General features: G+C 37.3%; 1 protein-coding gene across 9 annotated transcripts; it reads left to right on the top strand.

Annotated features, from left to right (window-relative positions):
- Positions 1 to 2,171: 2,171 nt before the first annotated feature.
- Positions 2,172 to 25,190, top strand: LOC132606071 (ribulose-1,5 bisphosphate carboxylase/oxygenase large subunit N-methyltransferase, chloroplastic). Of its 9 annotated transcripts, XM_060319393.1 has the most exons (15): positions 2,184 to 2,386; positions 2,593 to 2,696; positions 3,258 to 3,321; positions 3,406 to 3,516; positions 3,622 to 3,681; positions 4,464 to 4,571; positions 13,505 to 13,574; positions 14,300 to 14,340; positions 15,847 to 15,927; positions 18,179 to 18,214; positions 19,308 to 19,391; positions 21,807 to 21,940; positions 22,108 to 22,196; positions 22,276 to 22,424; positions 24,559 to 25,190. In XM_060319393.1, the coding sequence occupies exons 1-15, from the start codon at positions 2,303 to 2,305 to the stop codon at positions 24,703 to 24,705; spliced, it is 1,362 nt and encodes a 453-aa protein (XP_060175376.1). In that variant the 5' UTR covers positions 2,184 to 2,302; the 3' UTR covers positions 24,706 to 25,190. The 9 variants fall into 9 exon arrangements, 8 of the variants coding, with proteins under 8 accessions (XP_060175380.1, XP_060175376.1, XP_060175378.1 ...); XM_060319397.1 differs by lacking the exon at positions 4,464 to 4,571 and having other exon boundaries at positions 2,183 to 2,386; XM_060319395.1 differs by lacking the exon at positions 14,300 to 14,340 and having other exon boundaries at positions 15,860 to 15,927.
- Positions 25,191 to 26,713: the final 1,523 nt, after the last annotated feature.

Genomic DNA, 26,713 nt, shown 5'->3' with positions numbered 1-26,713 from the left:
GCATAAGTAATATCAGTAATGTAAATAGACATAAGGAACAGACAACCTGTAATTTTGAATGCCGCTGAGGGCGTATAACATGCATGCTTTCGTGTCGTACCCCGCCGACTATAGTGCGGCTCGGTGTCATTATATATATATATATATATATATATATATATATATATATATATATATATATATATATATATATATAATGCATGATAGACTCGTGGAATAATATTTTGAATATTTCGGAGTGACGTAAGGTCGGTAAACCTCCGAATACGTTATGTGAGCTAACTCGTCAACATATGATGTCATAAGAAGCATAAAATACCATAAACATACAGTTCATTAGGAATCAAATATCAATATAATATGGATTAGAAATACATCATGGAAGACAATGAACATGAGCTTCTAAACTACTAAGAGTAGAGTCATTTATGAATATCATTCATTTACGTTTCGTTCATTCGAAATCATGCCAAAAGAAAGAAGAAATGTGCCTTAAAATACCTTATATCGAACCACGACGTATCAAGCGGGAATTAGCCTCCTTCATGCCTAAGTCTATAACCAACAAGAAGGGTACTAACGTTAATTACGAGCAGTTCAACAATAATTACGAGTAGTTCAACAATCCCCTGTCAAGCGGCAAGCTCGTTCTATATAAAATTGGACAGCATATCCCCCCTTTTCTTAATTTTCCAAGTTCATAAAAACAACCACATACAACCTTTGATTATATAATTGCAGCACCATAACACACCCAATAGCCTAACAACACAAATCAATTTACACAACAACAAGTGCACAAACGTCACCAACGAAACTACTATTTATCACGACGAGCGGCAAGCTCGGATTGGAACCAAAACTCAACTCTTTTTCCCATGTCTCCCATAGTTACAACACCATCAACATGTTCAGAATATAAACATATATATTGACATGACATTCCAGTCTTATATCCATCTTAAAAATAAACATCAAATAGCCCAACAAGATTAACAACAACATAAACAACTTCTAGATGTTATATGACCACTTCTCCTTCTAGCTTATAACACCATCTTCATAACCAACACCAATACAAGCATAGATACAATAACCACAACATAACCAAGCTATTGTCCATAATTTCAGCCATAAGAATTTAAAAATTATTAAAAATAAAAATAAAATAGAGGTATGTTATTTTTAAGGGCAAAAGTGAGCTAAAAAGGTGAGCCCATGATATTTTTAGCAAAATAGGTGGATGAAGAATATATTTAAAACTTTTGAGATAGTCTAGAGATATTTTTGATCCTTTTTCGAAAAATTTATCATAGAGGCTGAGGAAATTTTTGCTTGCTGCTATTTTAGTGTGTTTATTTACTATTTCGGGTTAATTTTCTTTTGTTGAAAGGAAAAGTTTTCTTTCTCTTGATGAGTAAAAACAGAAAAGTTCTCAAAAGGTTTAGAAAGAACTGAGCGAATTAGTTATGAGAAATTATGTTAAAGTTCGATTTCTTGTGAAATATACATACAACAAAAATGTTATCTATAAGGAAGTAATAAACAAGATATGATCATATCACATACTTGTACTTAATTATACCAAAATTAATTTCACTATACACCATACTTTTTTTTTCGTCTACTGCACACTATACCTATTTAATTAAATTTTGTTGTTCAATCTTACATATTCAGACGATATCTAATCATTTTACTTTCGACGATTAATTAGTTGGTCGAATATATTCATCATTTATCTCTTGTGCTCCCCCTTCCCTCCTTCCAAATTGGTGTTACTTATCACAAATATATTTTAATACTATTTATTTTATTTAAAAAGTTTATACTAATTGACATAAGATACACATGTAAAACAAAGGCTAGTACTCCCTCCATTCCATAATGAGTGATTTTTTAGCTCATGCACACCCTTTAAGAAATTGCTTACTCCTAAAAAATTATGAGTATTTTTACTAACTTACCCCTAATTAGTGTTTAGAAAAAAAGAAGTTATTTAATGATTCTTGATTATAAATAAGGGTAAATTTGAAAGAATAAGATTAATTTTTTCTTAAAATCCTAAAACGTTACTTATTTTAAAATAAAATAGAAAACCTAAAAGGTCAATTAATATGGAATGGAGGAGTATAATATAAATATATTGATATAGGTATAGATTATGAAGTTAGGCCGCAATTTAAACCGGGGTCCCAAAATTGGCTATTTGTATGCCAAGGCGCGAAGATTTGGGGTTTTTTTTTTTTTTTTTTGCTTTATCTCATCACTGCATAAGATTTGGCTTTTGATTATCCTTGAAATGCTGATTACATTTTCAAACACCTGGCGGCCTCCACTCTCACTCCTCGCTCGGCTCCGCTCCCACTTCACTTTCTCCACCAAGGCTTTCCTCTAAATTCACTCATCTATGTTTTCTATTATCTTTAATTTCTCTCTACTTGTTCTTATCAATCACTCACTGTTGCTTACTTATTGTAATTTTCCTATTTCAGTCATTTAATCCAATTAATATAATATTCCCGTGTTGTTTAGTATTTGGAGTAGTGGACGTGAATAAGTTGCTAATTTTAGTACTCCCTTGTGGTACAGTGCTACATCGATGAAGAGTGTAATGACTTTTTGCCGTGGTTGGAACACGAGGCAGGGGTGGAGATATCTTCTTTGCTTTCAATTGGGAAGTCTGCTTATGGAAGGTTAGCCTCTTTTTATCTGCCATAGGTCATCCTGCATTTGCTCTGATTACCATCTGTTTCTATGCTTGTGATGATCAACAGTTGTGAAATTTTATCTTCTTAATATTGATTTCTTTTACTGTCTTTTGCAAAAAAGAAACATTTCTTTGTTTTTCTCGATCCTGCTGACCTGGAAAATATACTAGGTTCACTCTACTGTGTTATGCGACATACTAAGGGGTTGCTTGGTAGAGTAAGAATAGTACTGAATAGGGTGTATTAGTAATGCTCGCATTAATAATGCTAGGATTATGCTGACATTAGTTTTTTTCGACTGTTTGGTTTGTTGTATTAAATAACATGCATTGCATAATTTTTAAATAGTACTGAATAGGGTATATTAGATTATGAATAGTACTGGTATTGTTAATGCCATGGTTTACTATGTATAAGAAATACTACCAAACAAGAGATTAAATAATACCAAAGCTAATACCAGTATTATTTTCTCTAATACCTCCTTCCAAACGACCCCTAATAGCTTTGACGGATAAGTCAAGCGACTTTCTCTTCTATATGCAGGTCGCTCATTGCTCGTCACCCTATAAAACCAGGCAATTTCTTGTTGAAGGTTCCATACAATGTGGTATGTGATTCTTTAACTGGAGTTCTAGCAACTGTTTAAGTGGTTCTGTTACTGTACCTGACAGAATATACATTCTTATTGCAGCAATTGGCCCCTGATAATCTTCCTAGAGGAATCGATGCATTATTAGGAGATAATGTGGGAAATGTTGCTAAAGTTGCCTTGTTGATTCTATATGAGCAGAAGTTGGGCAAGGTACCATGAATTTACATGACTTTGGCTCCAATTAGTGCCTCTGTTGTTTGTGTATTTGGACTCACGCTGATTTATTACACCTGTGTCCTTCCGTGTTGTTTGCAGAAATCGAAATGGGCCCCTTACATTACTTGTCTTCCCCGTCCTGAAGATATGCACAACACGGTAAATTTTATTGAATATACGTCAACATCCCCTTATTATGAATTTTAATCTTAGTTCATCCTTCTTTAACACTTCTTCATCTTGGTAGGGGTATAACTAGTTCTCTACAAGTAGATTGGAAGAGGGCATACCACTCTAAATGAATAAAACCCGAGATGGAATTGTGTCAATAGAGAGTCAGGATACTAAAAGGTAGTTTTGAATCATTCTACTAAGTTCTAGGGATCCATGGATTTGACAAGTTATGGAGGACACGGACTAGGGTAGAAGGTTAGTACGTAGGTGAGTGTTGTCCTACTTATCCTTTCATACTAGTAGTTGTAGCATTAATCTTGTAGTCTATTGTCCTTCGATTTCTGCGACTATCTGTTGTTTCATGTGCTTTGGTTTTCATATTCATTTGAGGTTGTTACGGCTATTTTTTTCTAGATAGCTTTATCATGCTTTTATAGTATTTTGCCTTGACTTTTTACACTACTTTGAATTGCTTGTCCTTGTGCCGAGGGTCTACTAGAAACAACCTCTCTACCTCCCAAGGTAGGGGTAAGGTCTGCGTACACTCTACCCTCCCAGACCCCACTTTGTGGGATTTCACTCGGTATGTTGTTGTTGTTGTTGTGACATCCGAGTCATAATGAGAGGCTGTATTCACTGGAAAGAGATTGCAGAGAAGGGGGAAAATATATGTTGATGTTTGGGAGTAAGGAATCTGATTCCAGAATCATATGCTGAAACATTTTCATTTCAGCAAGGTTGATATTAGTTGGTTTACAATTTTGCAGATATTCTGGGATGAGAACGAGTTAAAGATGATTCAACAAAGTTCTTTACATCAGAAAACAATTATGCATAAGCTGTTTGTCGAACAAGAATTTTTAACAATTAAAGAGGTTAGAAAGGGCTCTATATCTTTTTTCGGTTTGTTACTTCACTTGCTGTTGAAATTCATTGCAGTTTTACTTGCCTGTGATAACAGTATCAACATGCAATTTCTCCACTTCTAAATCTGAGTAGTGCTATCGTGATTTAATGTTACCCTAACTGATCAGTTAGTGAATGGTTAGAGTCACTTTATGCACCCAACAGCAGTGATGTTGATCTTATCTAAGAATTTGTTAAGAAGCAATTACCATCATGAAGAAAAACATGAAGATATCAAACCTTTGTTCTCTTATACCAAAATGTTATTATTAGTGATATAAGATCTAATATCTGGAGAAATCAGTTATGGATATTTAGCTGCTGGAGATTTAACTCAAGTCATTTTTTTGACAATGTTAACATTTTATTCATCAGCATAAAGATTATGCTGGTAGCAATATTTACAAGCTACAACCCTTGTGTACTTTACAAGGCTTCCAGAAGTTGTAGAATAGATTTTGCATCCACTACAATAGACTTTTTACATCAAAAATGAAAATTTAAAATACAATTCACTTTAACTACTTGTATGAAGCTACTCTTATCTACAAAACATCTATTGTTTCTTTCCCTCCATATAGTCCACTAAATGCAAGTTGGAAAAATCCTTCACCACTTCTTCTGTTTGTCCATTCTTCCAACATAGTTCCAAGGTTTTAATTGATCACATGTATTTCCTGGCATTATCCGTTTCTGAATTACCGGGGCCAGGAACAGATTCCATAGTTGGGAAGTGAAGATACAATGAAGGAAAAGATGGCTGTTATTTTTAGTTTCAACTTTTTGCATAGGAAACATCTAAAGGTTAACTGCATACCCTTTCTCTGTGGATATTCTTTAGTTAGACAATCCCTTCTTGCTACCAGCCATGTAAAAAATTAACCTTGTAAGGTATCTTGATCTTCCAAGTCTGCTTCCATGTCCAGTTGATGTTCTGTTGTCCATTTGTGGAAAAATATGCATATGCCTTCTGACTGTGAAAACCTTCTTGCCTATGCCTTTCCATATCATGATATCTTCATTGTCATTTACCTTTTCAATCCCTCCAGCCACTGTGTGCAGTTAACAGTCATTCAATGCTTTCCCGAAAGTGAGATCCCATCCATGTTGGCTCCATACTTTCACTAATAGTTGCATTATGTTGCTGTGATAACTTAAAAATATCAGGGCATCTATCTCTCAAGGGCTCATGTCCTATCCATTTATCAGACCAAAAAGCTATTCTCGTACCATTCCCATGGTAGAATTCAATATTAGCTGCAAAATCTTCCCAGAAAGCTCTGATGGATTTCCAGTTATTCACCCCAATGGCTGTCATGACAGGTTTAGAGCACCATTGTCCCATTGTCCCAATTTCCCATATTTCTGTGTTATGACCTCCCTCCACAAGCTATTTTCTTCCTTGCCGTACCTCCATAACCATTTGGAAATTAAGCTCTTGTTATGTAATCTCAAGTTTCTTATTCCCCAGCCTCTTGCTGCCTTGCTTGTGATCACTGTTTTCCATCTGACTAGATTGTATCCTTCTTTTTTGTGTTACCATGCCACAAGAAATTTCTTCTAATAGCATCCAACCTGTTCTCCACCTTGGAAGTGAGCGGAAATAGAACCATAACATATGTAGGCAAAGCATCCAACACTGAGTTTATCAGAGTGGTTGTACCTTCAACTGATAGATATTGAGCCTTCCATTAGCAAGTTTTTGTCACATTTATCCAGTACATTATTTCATATTTCCAATTGCTGTTCTTTGATCCTAGAGCCAATACCAAATATTATGTAAGCAATGCTCCCGCCTCACACCCAAGGACACCAACTAAAATCAGAGTTTCTGCACCTTCATTTACAGGATATACCTTACTCTTCTTCCAATTCACATGTAACCCTGAAACCGCTTCAAACAAGGTCAATATTAATCTGATGTGTCTGAGATTCCCTTGGTTAGCTTTACAAAAAATTAGTGCCACAGCAAACATGAGGTGGGTGATGGCTATATTTGTTGATATGCTGTTTATCTGTGTTACAGAATGTATATAGACTCATTATTGGTAATGTACATAGCCATAGTTAAGGAGCATATTTGTAGGGATTTGTAGGACAGATTTGTAGGAATTCTTTTCATTTCTTTCCTTAGTTAGCACCATGATGTACTGTATTTATACTTTGCTTATCTATTGGAATAAGATAACAACTTAACTTCAATTCGATTACATGGTATCAGAGCCAGGTCCATTCCCGTTTGGACTCCCAGTCCACGCTTCAGTTTGGCCTGGGCATGTAGGGGGGTGTTAGAGTCTCAGATTGGTTGAGGAATGAACTGGTGGTTTGCTTAGATGGACTTGGGCAATCCTCCCCTCTTGAGCTAGCTTTTGGGGTTGAGTTAGGCCCAGGTGCTATATCTTTACATGGTATCAGAGCGACATCTGTGGCTTCGACGGAATTAGATTTTTCTTGCCGGAGTTCAGCTCTACATCGCTGGAGTTGAGCTTTGTCTCGCTGGAATCTTTGTCACATCGTGAAATTGATCATTATCATTTGACTTGGGAGAACCTCCACTCTCCAAAATACAAGTACCCAAAATTCGGTGGCCGGATTCAAAGTGCGTGACTCTTACGCGCTGTCGAAGAGCTCTGTCTCGCCGGAATCTTTGTCACATCGTGCAATTGATCATTACCAGTTGACTTGGGAGAACCTCCACTCTCCAAACTACAAGTACCCAAAATCCGGTGGCCGGATTCAAAGTGCGTGACTCTCACGCGCCGTCGAAGAGCTTCGGACCAAAATTTTCCGAAAAGTGCGTGGAGGGGCATTTTTTTTTTTACCCATTCTCGTTCCAGTTTCATTCTCCGAGGTTGCCTTAAGATTTACAGTCGATTTTTTGGTGGTTCTCTGATAACAGAACCACGTTTTGAAGGAGAATCAACTTCGGATCAGATTTTTCATCTGGTTTGGTCAGTATCTGGAGAAGTTACCTTGACAATTATTTGGTATTTCCGGCCAGTGTTTGGTGTTCCCAGTTCCACTCGGTGTTTTGCAGTTTACTTCATGATTTAAGTTCCGATCACTCTTGCTAAAAAAGCTCCAGGTTTTGTTTCCTTGGTCAAGATTTGTGGTTGGATCTTATTTGCTTACTTGGTCTTCGTAAGCTACAGGATCTAATTGCTCCTTTTTAAGAAGTTTAATTCCTTACATGGATTTTCTTTAAGTAATATTTGCTGGAGATTACTGTTAGTGTTACTTCATTAAAGAATGATGATGACGGATAAGAAAAACAATTTTGGGGTTCATAGCCCACCTTCTGATAAAATGATTGTGGTTTCGGCGGATGAGTTTGCAAAATTTTCTGAATATCAAAAATTACTTAAGGAATCTATTTCAGTTACTACCCTTGCCGAGTCAAGTAAAGCATGCCTTGTCTCCTCTTCAAATAAGTGGGTCATTGATTCGAGTGCCACATATCACATGAAAGGTAATCCTAATGTATTTTCTAGCTTTCAATCACACAAAACACTCTCCTGTGAAGGTAGCTGATGGCTCAACCTGTAATATTGTGGGCTCCGGGATTGTTAAACCAACCTCGTCCATTACTCTGTCATCGGTATTAATTCTACCGAAGTTGGCCTTTAATTTGATTTCTGTGAGTAAACTTACCAGAGACCTTAAGTGTTATATTTCGTTTTTTCCTGATTTTTGTCTATTTCGTGATCTTACGACGCATAAAGTTATTGGCAAAGGACATGTATTTGATCATCTGTATATCCTTGATGAATATGAGCCTCGAGTTGCTACCTACTCAGGTGTTGTGTCTCTATTTGAAGCACATTGTCGATTTGGGCATCCTTCTTTACCTATGTTGAAGAAGCTTTGTCCTCAGTTTCAAAGTATTTCTTCCTTGGACTATGAGTCATGTCAATTTGCAAAACATCATCGCAGCACGTTACGTCTAAGGGTTAATAAATGGGTTGAGTCAGCTTTTGAGCTAATTCATTCTGATTTTTGGGGACCATGTCCTATCGTTTCCAAAACAGGACATAAGTATTTTGTCACTTTTGTGGATGGTTTCTCTCGAATGATTTGGATTTATTTTATGAAAAGTCGTTCTGAAGTGTTTACTCACTTTTGTGCTGAAGTCAAAACTCAATTCAATGCTACGATCCGTACAAAACTCAATTCAATGCTATGATCTATACTTTGAGGAGTGATAATGCTAAAGAATACATGTCAGAGTCGTTTCATTCCTACATGAGACGACACAGTATTCATCAGTCATCATGTGTTGATACACCTTCTCAAAATGGAGTTGCTGAAAGAAAGAATTGGCATTTACTTGAGACAACTCAGGCACTTTTGTTTCAAATGAAGGTTCCTAAATAGTTTTGGGCCGATGTAGTTTCTACAACTTGTTTTCTGATTAATCGCATGCCATCGACTGTGCTTGTTGGTAATATGCCCTACAGTGTTCTTTTTCCAAACAAGTCTCTATTTCCAGTGGAACCAAAGGTATTCTGGAGCACGTGTTATGTTCGAGATGTTCGACCATCTATAACCAAATTGGACCCTAAGGCATTAAAGTGTGTTTTCTTGGGTTATTCTCGTCTTCAGAAGGGGTATCGATATTATTCTACTAAACTTGGCAAATATTTGCTGTCAAATGATGTGGTATTTTCAGAGAATACACCATTCTTCTATAGACCTCCTAATTCTACAAGTCAAGGGGAAGAAGATGAGTGGTTAGTTTATCAGGTTACTCGTGCTGTGGAAAAACAATCAGATGATATTATTCTTCCATCTCCTAGTTACTCTATTGAGCACCAATTGATTGTTGTGCCTTCAGCACCTACTCCAGCAAGACCGCTAATTGTTTAAGTTTATTCGAGAAGACGAGAGACTGATGATACATGCCTTGCACCCGTTCCTCTGTCATCAGATTCTCCTCCATCTGATCCTCCAGAAAACCTTGACCTCCTAATTGCTCTTTGCAAAGGTACACGGACTTGTAAATCCACGTATTCCATTGCTAATTTTGTTTCCTATGATCGATTATCTTCTACGTCTAGATCCTTGATTGCTTCTCTAGACTCTATTTCTGTACCCAAAATTGTGAAGGAGGCTTTGAATCATCCTGGATGGTCAGATGCGATGCTTGAGGAAATACATTCCTTAGAGGAAAACCACATGTGGGATTTGGTGGATTTACCCGACGGGAAAAACCAGTGGGATGTAAGTGGGTGTTCACAACTAAAGTTAATCCAGATGGTTGTATGGCAGGACTTAAGGCCAGGCTCGTAGCTAAAGGGTATGCTCAGACTTATGGAGTGGATTATTCAGACACCTTCTCTCCGATTGCCAAGCTGACTTCTATCCGTTTGTTCATTTCTCTAGCTGCTTTTGAGAATTGGCCTTTACATCAGTTGGATATCAAGAATGCGTTTCTTCATGGTGATCTTCAAGGGGAAGTGTACATGGAGCAACCACCCGGTTTTATTGCTCAGTGGGGGTATGGGAAAGTTTGTCATTTGAAAAAGTCCTTGTATGGCTTGAAGCAGAGCCTCCGGGCTTGGTTTGGAAAATTTAGTGAGGTAGTTCAAGAGTTTGGACTGAAAAAGAGCAAATATGATCATTCAGTCTTCTACAGGCAATCATCGGCTGGAACTATTCTCCTTGTTGTATATGTTGATGATATTGTTATTACAGGAACCGATTATGCAGGAATCTCTTCTCTCAAGTCTATCTTGTATACTAAGTTTAACACGAAAGACTTGGGACAACTGAAATACTTCTCAGGAGTGGAAGTCGCTAGAAGCAAGAAGGGAATTTTTCTATCTCAGAGGAAGTATATTCTTGACCTTCTTGCAGACACTGGAAAGTTGACAGCCAAACCCTGCAGTACTCCAATGGTTCCCGGTGTACATCTTATGAAAGATGATGGTGATCCTTTTGATGATCTGGAGAGATATAGAAGGTTGGTTGGAAAGTTAAACTACCTTACTGTGACTCGTCCGGATATCGCTTTTGCGGTAAGTGTAGTTAGTCAGTTCATGTCCACACCTACGGTCAAACATTGGGAAGCTTTGGAACAGATTCTATGTTACTTGAAAGGAGCTCCTGGACTTGGCATATTGTATAGCAATCACAACGATACCTGTATTGAGTGTTTCGCAGATGCCGACTATGCTGGATCCAAAATTGATATAAAATCTACTACAGGCTATTGTGTCTTTGTTGGAGGGAACCTGGTAGCATGGAGGAGTAAGAAGCAAAGTGTTGTATCTTGATCCAGTGCAGAATCCGAGCACAGAGCTATGTTACAATCTTCATGTGAGATTATGTGGATACATCATCTCTTAACTGAATTGGGTTGAAGCCTCATACACCAGTAAAATGATTTAGTATTTTCCCATTTTCCACTGTAAAATGATGAGGGTGTGGTCAGATGCAACTCTTGGCAAAGTGGATTGTCGAATGTGTCTAAAACTCTCATCCCATTATGTAGAGAACATGATCCTAACAATCCTGGAAGCCTTACCCCGAATGATGTCAGAGAACTCCTTCATAGCTCTAGTTTGATTGGAATTGTTACTTCTCTCATTAATGAACCTAGTTGTGTTGAAGTCTCCATGCAAAACCCAGGGTCCTTCACAAATTCCTCTAGTAGCAGCAACTTCCCACCACAGTAATTTCCTTTCCTTTCTGCAATGAGAATTGAGGACCATATACTCTTGTGATATACCAAGGGAAATTGTTGTTCAAATCTGTCAAATGACAGGTAATGCTGTGACTGCCTGTATACCTATATTCTCTTTAGTCCCACATAATCCACATAATCACTATCCCCTCTCTAGTCCCATTTGTTTCTTGTAATACCACCAACTCTTCCTTCTATTTTGTCAACATTTTTAACAACAGCCCTCTTTTCCTTTTTGTTCATCCCCCTCACATTCCACGAAATTATTTTTAACTTCATTTATCACCGAATTTTAAGAGATTCCCCCCTATTTTTTGGCTCACCATCCTTGAATCTGGTGTTGCTTATCAGCACCTGTACCTCCTTAGATCACCTAGGTTTAGCTGTCTTAGTATTTTAACTACTATACTCCACCCTATTCCCGTGTCTACTTTTATCAATCTTCACAGAAAGAGATAAGACATTCATCCACACACTTGAAAGTGAACCCCAAAATTCTTGCTCATTTTCAACGCTTGATTGTCATCTCCCATCATTAGATCTGCTTCTTGAGGCCCTAATCCCAATTGAATCATTCCTTGTTCCTCCATTTGCTCCTCTGGTTCTGCTGTCATTTGTGGTGTAGCACAAATAATATTCTCCAGTAGAGGCGTAATTGTTCCTTCTTCCATCATTGAGTTTGTGATATTCCTCTGTTCTTCATCGAGTATCTCGAGTGCGTAATAATCTACGAGGAAAAATCAGGGCTTTGAAGGTGTGTCTTATTTTATTTTATTATTTTTTTTTGGTAAAAAGATTACCTCTGCCCGACCCACCTCATTAGATAATTCATGCCCCTCCTCGTCTGTATATGTTTCCTTCCCGAGTGTCCCTTCACGTGTCTCATTTTTGAAATTTAAATCATCCTTACCTCTGTTATGAGCCCCCCGTCCCATCGATCCTTACACCCAGTCTATCACCCCAGTAAGTCATCGTCTCCCGTCCATCTTCACTAGGCTTGCGTTGCTTACTGAATCTCACTGGAATTTCTCTCCAGATTGGAAAGAGTAAGAGTATTGCTCCATCGATGTTGACAACACAAGGAATCTGCTCCAGATTCCCTTTTCACTCATGCGAGTTGTTTTTGGGTTCAGTTTCCTCTCATTTTAATCCATCCTCCTCATCGCTTTCCAATTTCTCTCATTATTTTTTGTCCACAGATGTAAGAGAAGACCTAGCACTCTTATCCAAGTCCCGAAAACTGGCGTTTTTTTGGGCAAACATCCAGACGATGGTGACCACCAGGACAGCTGCAGAGATTTTTGCTCCCACTTCCAGTCCCCAATCAGAATGTGTTACCGCCATTTTTCTGGGTACTAACTCAAAAAGTAATCGATGGTCACACATTTCAAATACCCCGGTTGAGTTTCCCTATTTGCCGTAACCCCATCTTCAAACAACTGGCTGCTTTGGGATCTCCTCTCCATTGAAGTGTCCCACCTGGCCACCAAGCATCTCCATTGGCCTTGATGCTGCTCCCTTCCCCCGGATCCACAATGATTTTTCCAGCTCTGGCTGTCCACCTGTTTCTATTAGTTGCTTTGGCATAGGCTGAGTCCATCACTGGAGGTTGTAATTATGTTGTGATGTGATCCCTTCTATAAATAATACTTTTAATATTGTATGCTGGCTCATCCCATCCTGCATTGAATGCTGTTTTTGGTAGCATAATAACGGATCTTTTGCTCCCTTGTTCCGCTTCAATGGATATAAATCTGCCAAAGTCATTAAATTTCTTTGCACAGAAGTAGTTAGCTTGATGGTCACTGAGGTTCCACCTTCTGACTTCCTTGCCTCTAACCTCTGATGCCTTGTGTAATAAATTGCATATCCATGTCATAACATTCCAGCTCATTGTCATTCTTCGTAGCAAGTTGTTCCTTGTTTGCATCCAGTCAAACCATGTTTCCGAAAAGGTATCATCTTTGGTGATATCTATGACTTATCTCCAACTATAAATATATCTTGTCATCCATGTTTTTAGTCAATCACTGGATGATTTGAAGTAAAACACAGTTACCAAGCTTACCGGCGATGTACGAATACCCCGGAACTAGAACACTCTTAACTAACCGTGTGGTTTACGTGCCTGGGAGCATTTCTCATTGTTGCTCTTTTAAAAGCAATATATCTTTACCCAAGTTATTTCCTCAAATATTATTATCTTTTTGATTTCAGGCTTCCTTCCAATTCTCTGAAATTATCCAAGATGTGACATTAGAGGACTTCAAATATGCATGTGCTTTAGGTAAAGTCTTTCAGTGTGGATACATTCTTTCTTAAAAGAATTTCTTTAAGTACGAATTACTTGAATTAAGTTGTCTCCTACAGACCCCACTTGTGGGATTCTTGTTGTTGTTGCTGAAGTTGTCTATTACAGGCTTGCAAAGATGTGCACGCAATTTCAATATGATTTAGTTGGAGGTTCAAATGCCTCTCCTAAGATGGTCGCCATTTTATCCTGTGAATTTTGTTATGATTTAAATATTTGCAAATGACGTAGTTGGTATTTATATCCTTAAACTGTTGATTATTACGAGGTAAGAAGTAAACATAAATAAAATTTCCATTTTTTCTATGACAGTTTAGATGACGCTGCGAGAATCTGTGTATTCCTTGGCTTTTTCTCTAGAATGATTTATTTGTTGAAGAAATTTATCTAAAGACTTAAGATAAAGCATAAGGAAGCTGGAAGCACGCATCTATCTATCTTCTGATAACGTGAGTTTCATATTACTGATGTGGATTTGGTTAGAGGAAGTAGTTCTCATTGACCAGCTTTTCCAGTCTAAACTAAATGCCTGAGACACTGTCTTAACTATTTGGCAACTGCCTAGCCAAAGACTAGCATGTTGGAATGGTATTCTGTTTCCTTTTCATGGAGCAGGTCTTGTGTTTCAACATTGCCTTGAATATCATGGATTATGGATCTGTATGCCCACATTGATCAAAACCCCTTTTTCTACATTTCAGTAACATCGCGAGCATGGGAAAGCTCTAGGGGTGTATCAATGGTATTTCTGTTAAGGGGCTTTTATTTTGTTTTATTTAATTATTTTATTGAGTTAATACCTCAAACCCCCATAAACTATCCACTTTTCATCAGTTTAATACTTAAACAATGGGGTGTCGCTGTTACCCTCCTGAACTATAACATTTCCTATCAAAACCCCCCCCTGCAATGTCATGTGGCTTGGAGAGAGACCTCACTCTCTTTGTAGTGTGTGGGAGCTAGAAAATAGGCTAAAAAGAGCATCCGTCTGACATTTTATATTTATTTTTTTAGTTTTTATTTGTTATTTTTTCTTTCTTCGTTTCTTATCATTTTTTCTCTTCAAATCTCTACTATCGTTTGCTAATAACAGTAAACTAATTGAAACCCATAACCTTAAAATAATAGTAACACAAAAATAAAATAATCAATAAAAAATCTAGTTAAGAATCACGACTGTATTTAATCATAATCGTAAACTCTATTCAAAAAGATAAATCAAAATAACAGTAACACAAAAAAATAACAAAAACATAAAAAGTTGTACGTTAAAGCATAAAACAATATTTTTCTTCTTTGTTCTTTTGTTCTTGGCTTATCTAAATTTGTTGATTTCTTTTTTTTTTCTTCTTCAAAATTGAATAATTTTTTCATAACAATAAATTCATATTTCTAAAATAGCAGTAAAATTAAAAAAAAAACCTGATAACAGTATACCTAATTGCAAATTAGAACAAAATTTACTTAATAATAAACCCAATTGAAAAGTTTGAAAATTAAAACATACTTAAAATAAATTTTGTGCGCGTTATGTGTTATGCCTTTTTAACCAAGTTGACCGGAAGAAAGAAAAAATAAAAAATACAAATAATAATAATTATAAAAAATGACTGTAAAATGCCACGCATACTCTCTTTTTGTCCTATTTATAGCTCTCACACACTATAAAGAGAGTGAACTCTCCATGCCACTTGACATCACAAGGGGTTTTAGATAGGAAATCTTATAGTTCAAGAGGGGTAACAACAACATCCCATAGTTTAAGTATTAAACTGACAAAACGTGAAAAATTTCAGGGTGGTTTTGAGGTATTAACTCTATTTTATTTTGTTTTGCATCTGATTGATAAACGTAGGAAGGATATTCATCCAGCGAACTCCTTTTAGAGCCCGTTTGGATTGACTTATAAGTTGCTGATAAGCTGTTTTCAGCTTTTTTGAGTGTTTGGCTGGCCAGCTTAAAGTCATTTTGTGCTTAAAATAAGCTCAAAAAAATAATTGGGCCTGTTTGACTTAGCTTATCTAAAACAACTTATAAGCTGAAAACAACTTATAAGCCAAAAAAAAAAAGTTGGGCTACCCCAACTTATTTTTTTTAGTTTATAAGTTGTTTGCAGCTTATAAGCCGCTTAAAATAAGCCCATCCAAACAGGCTCTTATTTAGACTTCTAGAGAGGTTGAGTCTTTTACGACTGTTTCAGGGATGACTACTTTTTGGGTGCCTGAATTGTTTGTTCAATACATTCTAGATTCCTTTTGCAGATTTTGCAAATCATAGTGACCTCTCTGACACAACTGTTTTGGGTAATGAAGAGAAGCAACTTTCAGAGGTATGTTCCACCAGCTTGACACATGGTTTTCCATCTTTGCATCTGCCAGAAAAAAAGCTATGATTATCACCTGCTCTACCTCTGAAATAATAACAATACTTGCGTTGCATATTATTTCTCCTTTTCTGTGTGTGTATGTGCTGCACATGATGACATGTGCTTTAAGTATCATTTCCATGTTAGTCTAAGAAAGCAATAGTTCTCATGATGTTCGTTCTCCTGACAGCATTAGAGTCTGATCTACATTATAAATATTCACCGGTTATGTTTTGGTGCAAGATGGAGGAAATGGATCAAATTTTGCATCTCAACGGTAAGGTATTCAGTCCTTGTGAATGGTAACCCATGCGGCTGTTTTGGTGGTTCAAGAGGAATGAGACGAGGTGACCTGCTATCCCCTATGCTGTTCATTCTAGTGATGGAAGCATTGAGCACGATGATGGATAAAATTGTGGCAGGAGGTTACTTTAGGGTTTCTCTATATCGGTTGGTTGACAAAGTTCGGTTTCACACCTCTTGTTTGCAGATGACACTTTGGTGTTTTGATGCTGATAGTGCTCTGTTGATTTACTTGAGACAAGTATTGGCATGGTTCCAGGTGGCGTCAGGCCTAAAGATCATCCTAAGTAAATGTGACATCTTCAAGTTGGCGAGGCAGAGAATATTGAGGCCGTAGCGCAGGTGTTAAATTGTGAGGTTTTGGCTCTCCCTATGACTTATCTTAGTTTACTGTTAGGAGCAACTTATAAGAACCAAGCAGCTTGGAATCTGGTGATAGAGAGGGTAGAAAAGCGGCATGCCGGTTGACAAAAGAGGTACTTATCCAAAAAGGGAAAAAGGAAGTGTTAATCAAGAGCATGCTATCGAGTATTCCCACATATTTTTTTTTCTTTGTTTCACGCTCTTGTCAGTGTTATAGAGAAATTGCATAGACTTCAGAGGGATTTTCTATGGCATAGGTGAAGCGGCGAGAGAAAGTTCCACCTGATAAATTGGGAGACTGTCACTACTTCAAAATGTTGGAGTGGACTGGGGATTAAAGATTTAAGGGTCTATAACAAGACGTTACTGGGAAAGTGACTATGGAGATTTGGGTAGATGTAAATGCTCTTTGGAGGGGGTAATTGCGGAGAAGTATGAGGTTTTGGAAGGGGGGTGGAGGACTAAAAGTGTGTCACTTTCCTATGGGTGCGGGGTATGGAGAAATATTCTGAAGGGGAAGAAAGTGTTTATTGTGAATATATCATTCAGGGCGTGTGATGGGAGCAGGGTGAGTTTTTGGAGGCATAAGTGGTGCGGGAACATAATCTAGAGAATCACATTCCCAAACATGTATAGAATCTCATGCCAAAAGAGATGTCAGTCCGACGACTACGAAGTCTGCAAGGGGGAGAAATGCAGTGGGATTTGAGGTTTAGGAAGAACTTGAAAGATTGGTAGTTTGCAGAATTTTAAAGTTTGATTGAGCTGCTTCACAACCAAAGCACTGGATAACCATGATGTATGGAGATCGGTGAGGCAAATAATGACATTTTTTCTGTTAAGTCCTATTATGAGAAGTTCATGATTAGGAAGGAATCGACTTTTCACATATCTTAGTATGGATCCTTAGAGTACTGGGAAGTTGTTATCTTTTGCTTGGCTAGCGGCAAAGGGGTCAATCTTGACAGCAAAGAACTTGTGGAAGAGGAAGGTTACTTGTGTCAGTTGGTGTTTCATGTGTAAAAGCTCAGATGAAGATGTGAATAACCTCAACTCACATTGTCGGATAACGTCTTTCCTATGGCGGAAAATTGTGAGATGGTTTGATATTATGTCGGTGATGCTGGGCACGGTGAAATAGATGATATTTATCTGGACTCTTAGAAGACAGAAGAGAAGAAACAAGGCATGGGATGTTGCTCCTTTATAGCTTATGTGGACCATATGAGAGTAAGAAATAAGAAAGCCTTTGGTGGAGTAGAGGAGGATTTTGTCCAGTTCAAGAATAGCCTTTTATCCCTTATTTCTTTTTGGAGCACCCACTAAGTTCCCTATAGGTATATAAGACTGGGGTCTTTCATAGAAAGCCATTTCTTTTTCTAAGGTTTTCTACTTTTTGGTGTACTTCTTGTTATAGGCTTGCTTCTTGCCCTTTTTAATATAATATTATTACTTGGTAAAAGGATATTACTTCTGTCATTTAATGGAGTGTATCTCCTACTCAGGTTTCTGTTTTATGTTTGACCCGCCCTATTTTACGCATCTGCAGGTTATTGCTAATTGTAGTTACGCTCCTGGTGATCAGGTCTCATGCAACTCGAATGGATTTTTGGTTCCATATAATACTATTCTTTCTCTATCTTTATCAAAGTGTCATCTGCAACTTTTTGCCTTTTTGGTCATTAAGTTAAATTTTTTGGGCTAGCTTTTGATCTCAAGCCTTCACTTTGAATATTTAATTGTAAAATGGCTCTTTTCTTTTACTTGGTGTAAAATGAAATATGGAACTAAATTGTTAAATCCCTTTATTTTGATTCTCCATGCGAAAACTAGTTTCTTGCCTGTTAGACTAGTATGGTATTATAATTTGTACATATTAGTGCCCCGCATTGGACAAGTATAAAGTATTCATTGTCAAAAGTACACATACAAAATAGAAGCACGAAATGTTGAAGTCACACAATTCAAAAACTGTTTCTTGTGTTCTATTTCTCACATGGTATGATAGGTTTGGAGAGAAAATTTTCACTGTGCAACATACCAACGACATCGAGGCGGAAAGTCACTGATCCTTAGTAGTGTTCTCTGAGAGGATCAAACACTCACAGGTTGATTGTTACATATTAGATAAAAGATAACTCTCAAAAGATATTATCTCGAGATTTATAATGTCGAATAGCTTGCAGACATATTTACCAGATCTTGCAAGTCCTGAGTTGGTTATATATGTAAGAAGTTCAGCATATACGATGTGTATGCATCAATTTGAGGTAGAGTCTTAGATAGGCTAGTATATTATTGTACATATTAATGTCCCACATTGGACAAATGTAAAGTATTCATTGGGAAGTGTGCATACAAAAAGATAGAAGCATGAAACAATGAAGTCACACATTCTCATAATCTCTTTTCCTCATGTTCTGTTTCTCACATTACCTTTGAACAATCCATCAAATTTTACTCAGAATCATAATTTTTCAAAAGGAATTCTAGACAAATATTTGAAAGCTTTCAAATTATCAAAGATGAAAGGGTACACCTATAAACCACGAGCATAGATGTTCATATCACGATCGACTGAATTACTACAAATTATTGCCGGTGATAACTGTGGGCTAGCAGACATATATTTGTGAAATAAGCAGTCTGAATGAATATCAACTACAATTTTCCTACAGGTGCTCATAAGATACGGAAAGTTTTCAAATGCAAGACTCCTTTTGGACTTTGGATTTACTCTTCCTTGTAATATGTATGACCAGGTAAGACTACAAGCTTACTGTATGTTTTGCATTATCTTTCAGAAAGGATGAACCAAACTGAAGTACTGAACTATCACTCAAGCTCATTCACTCTTAGGTTGCATATGCAATTCCATTTTAGTAATTTATGTACTTTCCCCATTTCAATTAGGTTGAAGCGGTTGATAGATACTAGATATTGCTTGTCGGGAGTCCTTTAAGCGTGACTACATGCTTTAGCCGAACCTCATTACTTTGACATTTTGGGGCCGAACTGCTAACAGCTTCCCTTTGCTGACATTGTTGGAGGCACTGTTTCGGCTGTGATTCTACATCTATTAATTGCCTCAATAGGATACTCATGCATACACATGTTTCACTGGATGGTTTATCTTTGTTCTTTGGAAATCTAGAAGCTCAGGATATATCAAACTACATCTATTTGCATCTGCCCTAAAGAAATTCAACTGCAAACCCTTTGAGGGATTTTCCTAACTACATTCTTCTTACACTTTTTACTTATTTTTTACGCTTTTTGGTCTCAATAGTAAAGGCGTATGGAAAGAGTCCAGCTCCACAACTTTGAGCCGTATGAGCTTATGAAAAACATGTTGGTTAGTGTTATTGTCTTAAGGGTAGCCAATATTGTCACAACAGCTGCAGTGAGGTCTAAGGCATTTTCCCTACCTTTTAGGAGAACCGTTCTATTCCTGCAGATTAAAAAGCTAAATATTTCAATTTTATTAGTATCAACGTCATTAAAAAGAAATTCATAAAACGGGGCTGTGACATCTTTAGGAGAACTTGTCAAGATTTTATCCATGCTAAACCGATGGCTGATCGAAATCCTACTAATGCCAAGACCATTGAAAGCTTGTTTCTTTGCTTTCTTTGCAGCAATGAGAATGGTATGAGGGAGTTAAACTCACCTTTAATGTCTCTCTTTGCCCTTAATTTCTCACCTTACATCAATTGGAGACAAACAATATCTGGGACAATATGTGAGACAACTTTATATATGCATTACATATTATTCATGTATAAAGTTGTAGCTACGACCCAAGCTTTACAACTTTTTTACAGGATTAAAATGAAGTGGTTAGTTTTGGATCCAGAGAATGTCAGAAATTTTGCTCGTTGCAGAGGGCTTGCCTAGTGCGGTTTACCTCTCTTGTGTGGTTTGCGGGCTATTACACTGGAGCGGGGTTTACCCTGTGCGCACCCGAAGGGTAGCGGTTGCAGGTTCCATTGTCATAAAAAATAAAATAAAAAAATAAAAAATAAAAAGAATGTCAGAAATTTTTAGCACCGTTTTTCGATTTTGTTTGAGCTATTTCCTTTCAGTGACAGCAGTACCACTGGCATCCTTAACTAAGTGATCCATGTAACTCTGACCCTTAAACCACAAGTCTACGTAAGCAAATCAAGATATGTAATGACAACTATACTGCAGTTTCACAGTGGTAATAGGAGAGCTTGAAATAGAGGAAAAGGGAAATTTGAGGTCATCTTTTCCTTTCATGTTGGTGAGATTAGTGGAGATGGACAACACATGACCATAGGAGCTGGGAGTTCAACGATAAGAACCTGCCAGTATATGCTGTACCTAGTGTTTGTCTACTGATTAAATAAAAATGCTGTACCGAGTGATTCTGATGATATTTCTAGCATATAGTCAGGGATGTTTTGTAGGCCAAATGAGTCGTGACCTCAGATGAGTTGGTCAGGGTAAGTTCCGACAAGGGGAGATGCCAGAAAGTCAACTTTAGGGGATTGCACTTACTCTGTAGGGATCTGCAGCAGTCAGAATGAAGAAAAGGGGTGGACTGTAGTTGGGGATGTTTGTTGTCCTCAGGCAGCCCTGCTTATGAAAGTCCTTGACAGAGGGGTGGGGGAACGTTGATCACCCGTCGGTGCGTGAGTTGAGGTCCGATGGCTCGAAGTGGTGAGTGGCAGCTGACAGGGGAGAACTTAGGATGGGAATTTGAGATAAGCTGGACCCTGCGATTGGTTTAGAGTAGTGGTGAGACCAAAGCTCACCCCATGCTCGTTTGAGTAGGATCTCAAGGTGATGAACAGTGATGGTCTTCTCTCATGGCTTATGAAGGCTCTGCTTTAGACTGTAGTAGAGATTTATTTCTATACCTTTGATACTGTATACTTGGAGAGGTGGGGATAATATGATTGAGCAGCTTGACAATTCTATCGAACTTAAAGTATTGATACAATCTACGTTGGTTACATATTGGGTAAGCTACAGATTCTAGGCAAGATTACATGTTCTAAGTCCTAGCGCCTAATATGCACGTGCTAGGCACATTCACAATAGCTAAATCGATGCAAAGTCAGTCAATAATCTCAACACTCCCAAATTATCCTCCTTAATTATGGCCGTATTTAGTTACTTTTCACATAAAAGTTATCATTTTCTCTCAGGTTCAAGTTGAGCTGACGATACCTCATGAAGATAAACTACGTCAGTTGAAGTTGGAGCTTTTGAGCAGACATCAGACACCAATTCTTAAAGATGTCAATGGATTCAGTTCCTCTGAGAATTCGTTTGCACTCAAGTTTGTATCTCTTTACCAAGTTTGGTTTTTGATAATATAGATATCGTACTTATCAGCAAACAATAGTAAGATATAGTTGATTTAGTATCTGATGGCTGCTGGTAAAATTTGATAATGCTGTTAGGTTCTTTTTCTTACCCCACCCCCACCCCCCACCCCCTCTTCAGGGAAGTTAGGTCTGCTGACGCTCAAGGTAGGGGAATTCCACAGTCAATTCGTGCATTCACTCGTGTTCTGTGCTCCAATTCTCCACAAGGTCCCAGTGTCATCACTATTTCCTATTTCACATTATACTCTAATAGGTATATTAACCTTGTTTAAATTGTAACATGCAGAGATAAATTATTTGGCTGTGGAAGCTGCCGAAAATGATGGTCGGCTGGCTCGGCGTCCACTAAAGGACAAGAGCAGAGAGATTCAAGCACATCAGTTTTTGCTCTCAAAAATCAGTGAGCTTATAGAAGAGTATAATGCATCTATTAAGGTAAGAATAATAGCTTGTTCATTTGTTTTAGCAAGATATCATATAGATTCAGCATGGAGCCACAAATAAGGATGTCCTGTAATTTATTAAAACCACCACTCTTTGGTGCAAGTACTCGGGATAGTACTTCTCCTGACATGCCATAGCTAGACAGAAGTGATATTTCAAACACCAGAGTTGCAGGTTATTTCGCAGGCACTATTGCTGAAAATCATGAAATGCAAAAAACTTGTATTATATTATTGGGAAAAGGGTCAAAGTTTCCCTCCAAGTATGATTTATAGTTTAAATTTGCCCTCCGTCAAAGTTTGGGATCAAATTTGCCCTTCCCGTTAGGATACTTGATAAATTTGCCCTTATATGGATGGAAGTTTGACTTGGACTCCACAACACAAAAAATTAGCTACGTTAGATCCACGTAGGCTCCACGTAAGTTCCCAACCCAAATTATTTTAACCCGTAACCCGTTTCCCCATCCCATAAAATCATACAACCCACGTAAGCTCCCAACCCCAACAGATATTGTAACACTTGCTTACCCACATTAAGAGACATCTTTTGGCACATACAACTTGGTACACGTCACAAGGAAGCTGTGGGCAATAGGCTCAATACAATGCGACACGAGAAAGCTAAAATAGACAAGAGTTAAAAGAAGCAGCCCGTGCGCTGCAGCAAATTGAAACAGTAAGTGCTATTATACGGGGATATACGTTAACATATAAGTTTACACATTTATGACCAGAGATTTCAGTTTCCTGGTAACAAAGGATGGGATCTGAGGCTTCAAATAGAAAATATTGATGTTAGTATTTACCATCCAAAAGAAGATAAGACGGCTATGCAGCATACGTAAATGATTTTACATTATATGTGTGTGTGTGTATGCATTTATTTAAATTTGAAGGGTTTCATCTTTACCTCGGAAGCAGACTTTCTCTTTGTCTGCGAAGATCAGTTAATGTTTGTTTCTGTAATTACATATCTGTTTTAAAAATTCTTAAGGCAATTTTCTTCAAGTACCATTACTACAAGTCCTCCTTCATGAGGTGTAGTGTGCTAAGCAGCTAGGGTAGATTAGTGTAATTTCATGTACAAGAGAAAAGTCTTTGGAGGGATATTCTTCTTAATTGTCTAATTAGCAGGTTATATAGCTGCTCAAAATATGCTGTTGGTACCAACTTATATCCTAAGATATCTCAAAGTGGAACACTTGACAGAACGGATATCCTGATTAAAACGAAAAGATATCTCTTAATGTGGGTATGCAAGTGTTACAATATCTGTTGGGGTTGGGAACTTACGTGGGTTCTATGATTTTATGTGATGGTGAAATGGGTTACGGGTTACGGTTAAAATAATTGGGGTTGGGAGCTTACGTGGTGCCTATGTGGATCTGACGTGGCTAATTTTTTGTGTTGTGTCCAAGTCAAACTTCCATCCATATAAGGGCAAATTTATCAGGTATCCTAACGGGGAGGGAAAATTTGATCCTAAACTTTGACGGAGGGCAAATTTAAACTGTAAATCGTACTTGGAGGGTAAATGATGCAGAGGACTATGTTGAGTTCCCTACACAAGCTACTTGCCCGCTCAAGGGGGCCAGCAGCCCTTAGATGGACCTCCTGCCACCCATGCAGGAAGGGTTGGGGCTAACAATAAGGCTCAACCCCCCTTGTATGGGGTTGGCATGTGCTGCAACTACTAGGCAGTAGTGAGGGAAAATGCCATAATGGCTTCTTGACTCTAGCTTTTAGGGAAGGAAAGATGACTTTTTCATCTTTTAAGATGTCTCCTGCTACTTCTATTTTTCGTCAGTAACGTTGCAGCCTTCAAGTGTAGTAAGAACTGTGCTTATTACTTAGATCCCACTTATTACTCTGTTGGTATTATCAATAATATGTGTCCTATGTATGGCAAAGGCATTACTTATAAACTTTATCATCTTCAGTTTGTCCAACATCTGGCTGAATAATGAATGCCTCACATTGTTGTGGAAATGCATATTGTTCTTTTGATACTTGGCACTATAGGAAACAGTTTTTTCCTGGCAGCAATCACTGTGTGGTTGTAGTAGAAATAATCAGTCTGTTCATTTGGCACACTCCTGAACTTTTCACTCTCGCTTTTTCAGTCATTGGAGCTGCGTACTCTGTGCATGGTTGGGAAACTTGATTCACGGAGGCAAATGGCTCAATATCTTCTTACTGGTGAGCTTTGTGTACTGAAATCTGCTGCACTATGGCTGGAAAATTATTGTGCAACTTTATTCAGAGTTTAGAGAACATTCTTATGCTCATTTGAGAAGCAAAAAGCTAATCGCTTGTGGAGTCAGGTGCATTCATGCTTGCAAACTTTAGTTATCTTTGTTTGAATTGGTAGTCTTTATCATGGTGTGGATCCTATTAAATATAAGAATTTCATCTGTTTGCTTTCCTACGGATGGAAAACGATGATCTTGATTTGGCAGTAGGACATAAATCATCTGTATCCTGTCACTGTGTTGCTTCCTGTGGGGAAGGTCTGGTTATCTCAAGTCTAAAGTTATTGAACTTGCCTGTCCTCTTTTAGTTGACGAGGCCTTGCATAGCCCCCAAAAAAGTTCTCAGGGCTCTGTACATTGATGAGTAGATGAGTGCTGCAGATGGTTTCCCAAGAAAGTATGAGTAATAAACACTTGTTTTTAACAGTCTGAAACAATTGAATAATTGATATGATTGGCGAGTAAATATTCTGAAAAGAGAGCTGCTTTGATTCATTCATTCAGTGCTAACACCCATTAGCTGTCTTGTGTTTTGATTTCTGAGCCAATTCATCATTATAGCTTTCAGGCTACATTTTTTGCTCCCTTATAGATGCAGATCTAATAATGGGGAAAGGGAGGTCCACTTTTTCTTTCCTGGAATGTTGAAATTGCAATTTTTTGGGGAAAAATATTATTCGAGTCAACTATATTACTATAGGTTTTGTAACTTTTTCACTCATTACATTGTGGATGAGAAGATGCATGAAGCAAGGAGAGAGGGGAAAGGACGATTCATTTACCGCGAGACTCTTCCCATGGACAACATAGTTGTGTTCAGGGATTCCTGAACTTGTACAACAAGCTCCCTGCCTTTCATTTTCTGTACTACTTAATCCTCCAGTTTCTCTTTTTCTTATCTCTCTTTTTGGTTGCTTTATCTATGTCTGCTTAATGAATTTGCTCCTTTTTTTGGCTCTCATAGATGTTAAATTGTGAGCTGGCTATGTCTTAGATGAAAAACAGAGACCATAAAAATATGGCAGAATAGATCGGGACTCTCCTGAACTTGTCGATTTTTATGCAGTGTACACCTAAACTTTTACCCCCTCAACTTGAAAATATGATAGGCAAGATCCCCCTAGACGCTGACAACCTATGGAAGTGTAACACACGCGCTGCCACATGAATTTTTTTGTCCATGTGGCATTTTTAAAAGGATAAAATATATATTTTTTACCTTTTTAAGTACAACAATTATTTAAATCATTTTTTTCGGGCCAAATTTGTAAAAGAACTTGAAAATATTTTGACTATAATTTTTTATTTGCCTAAAGATAATGATGTTCTAATCAAGTTATTTTATATATTTGGCCAGGAAAAGAAGAAATACACCGTCAGAACAAATGATCATTGCATCTAAAAAGGAAATCAAATAAAATATTAACCAAATATTTTTACGAATTTACCCCCAAAAAATAATGCACAGTTAAAATAAATAGTAATTGCATGAAAAGAAAAATACGCAATATTTTTGTAGAAAATGCACTGTCTAAACTTCATTACTTTTGCTAAATCTTATTTTTATTTGGCTAAAATAAATAGAGTTTCAAGTTGAAACTTTCAACTAAGTTATTCAGATTTGGATTCGAAAAAACAAAAAAAAAATACATAGCTGAAATAAATAGGGGAAACTCACATAAATGACTACATTTTGAGGGTTGTTTTTTAGGCATAGCTACACTTTAGCTAATTACATTTCGTAGCTACAGTAGACGCGAGGTACAATAGATTGTATTCGCGCACTACAGTAGATTGTATTTAAAATTCGGCTGTGTCAGATTTTGGTGTATTCAATTTAAATTTCGCTGTATTCAATTCAAATTTCGTTGTATTCAAGTCAGATGTATTTAATTAAGTTGTATTCAAGTCAATTGTATTCATTTGTAGCTATTTTTATATTATATTCACTTTATTATATTTAAAATCGGTTGTATACAAAAAAATATCCTTCAAAAAACAAGAAATAAAATACACTCCAAACACA

The sequence above is a fragment of the Lycium barbarum genome, chromosome 8, assembly GCF_019175385.1.
Source record: "Lycium barbarum isolate Lr01 chromosome 8, ASM1917538v2, whole genome shotgun sequence".
NCBI lineage: Eukaryota > Viridiplantae > Streptophyta > Magnoliopsida > Solanales > Solanaceae > Lycium > Lycium barbarum.
This window is presented reverse-complemented; position numbering and strand designations above follow the sequence as displayed.

Coding starts and splice junctions, on each gene's coding strand:
- LOC132606071 (XM_060319393.1), top strand. CDS start 2,303: ATGCTGATTACATTTTCAAACACCTGGCGGCCTCCACTCTCACTCCTC. Junction 2,387..2,592: donor ACTTCACTTTCTCCACCAAG/GCTTTCCTCTAA, acceptor CTTGTGGTACAG/TGCTACATCGATGAAGAGTG. Junction 2,697..3,257: donor GGGAAGTCTGCTTATGGAAG/GTTAGCCTCTTT, acceptor TTCTATATGCAG/GTCGCTCATTGCTCGTCACC.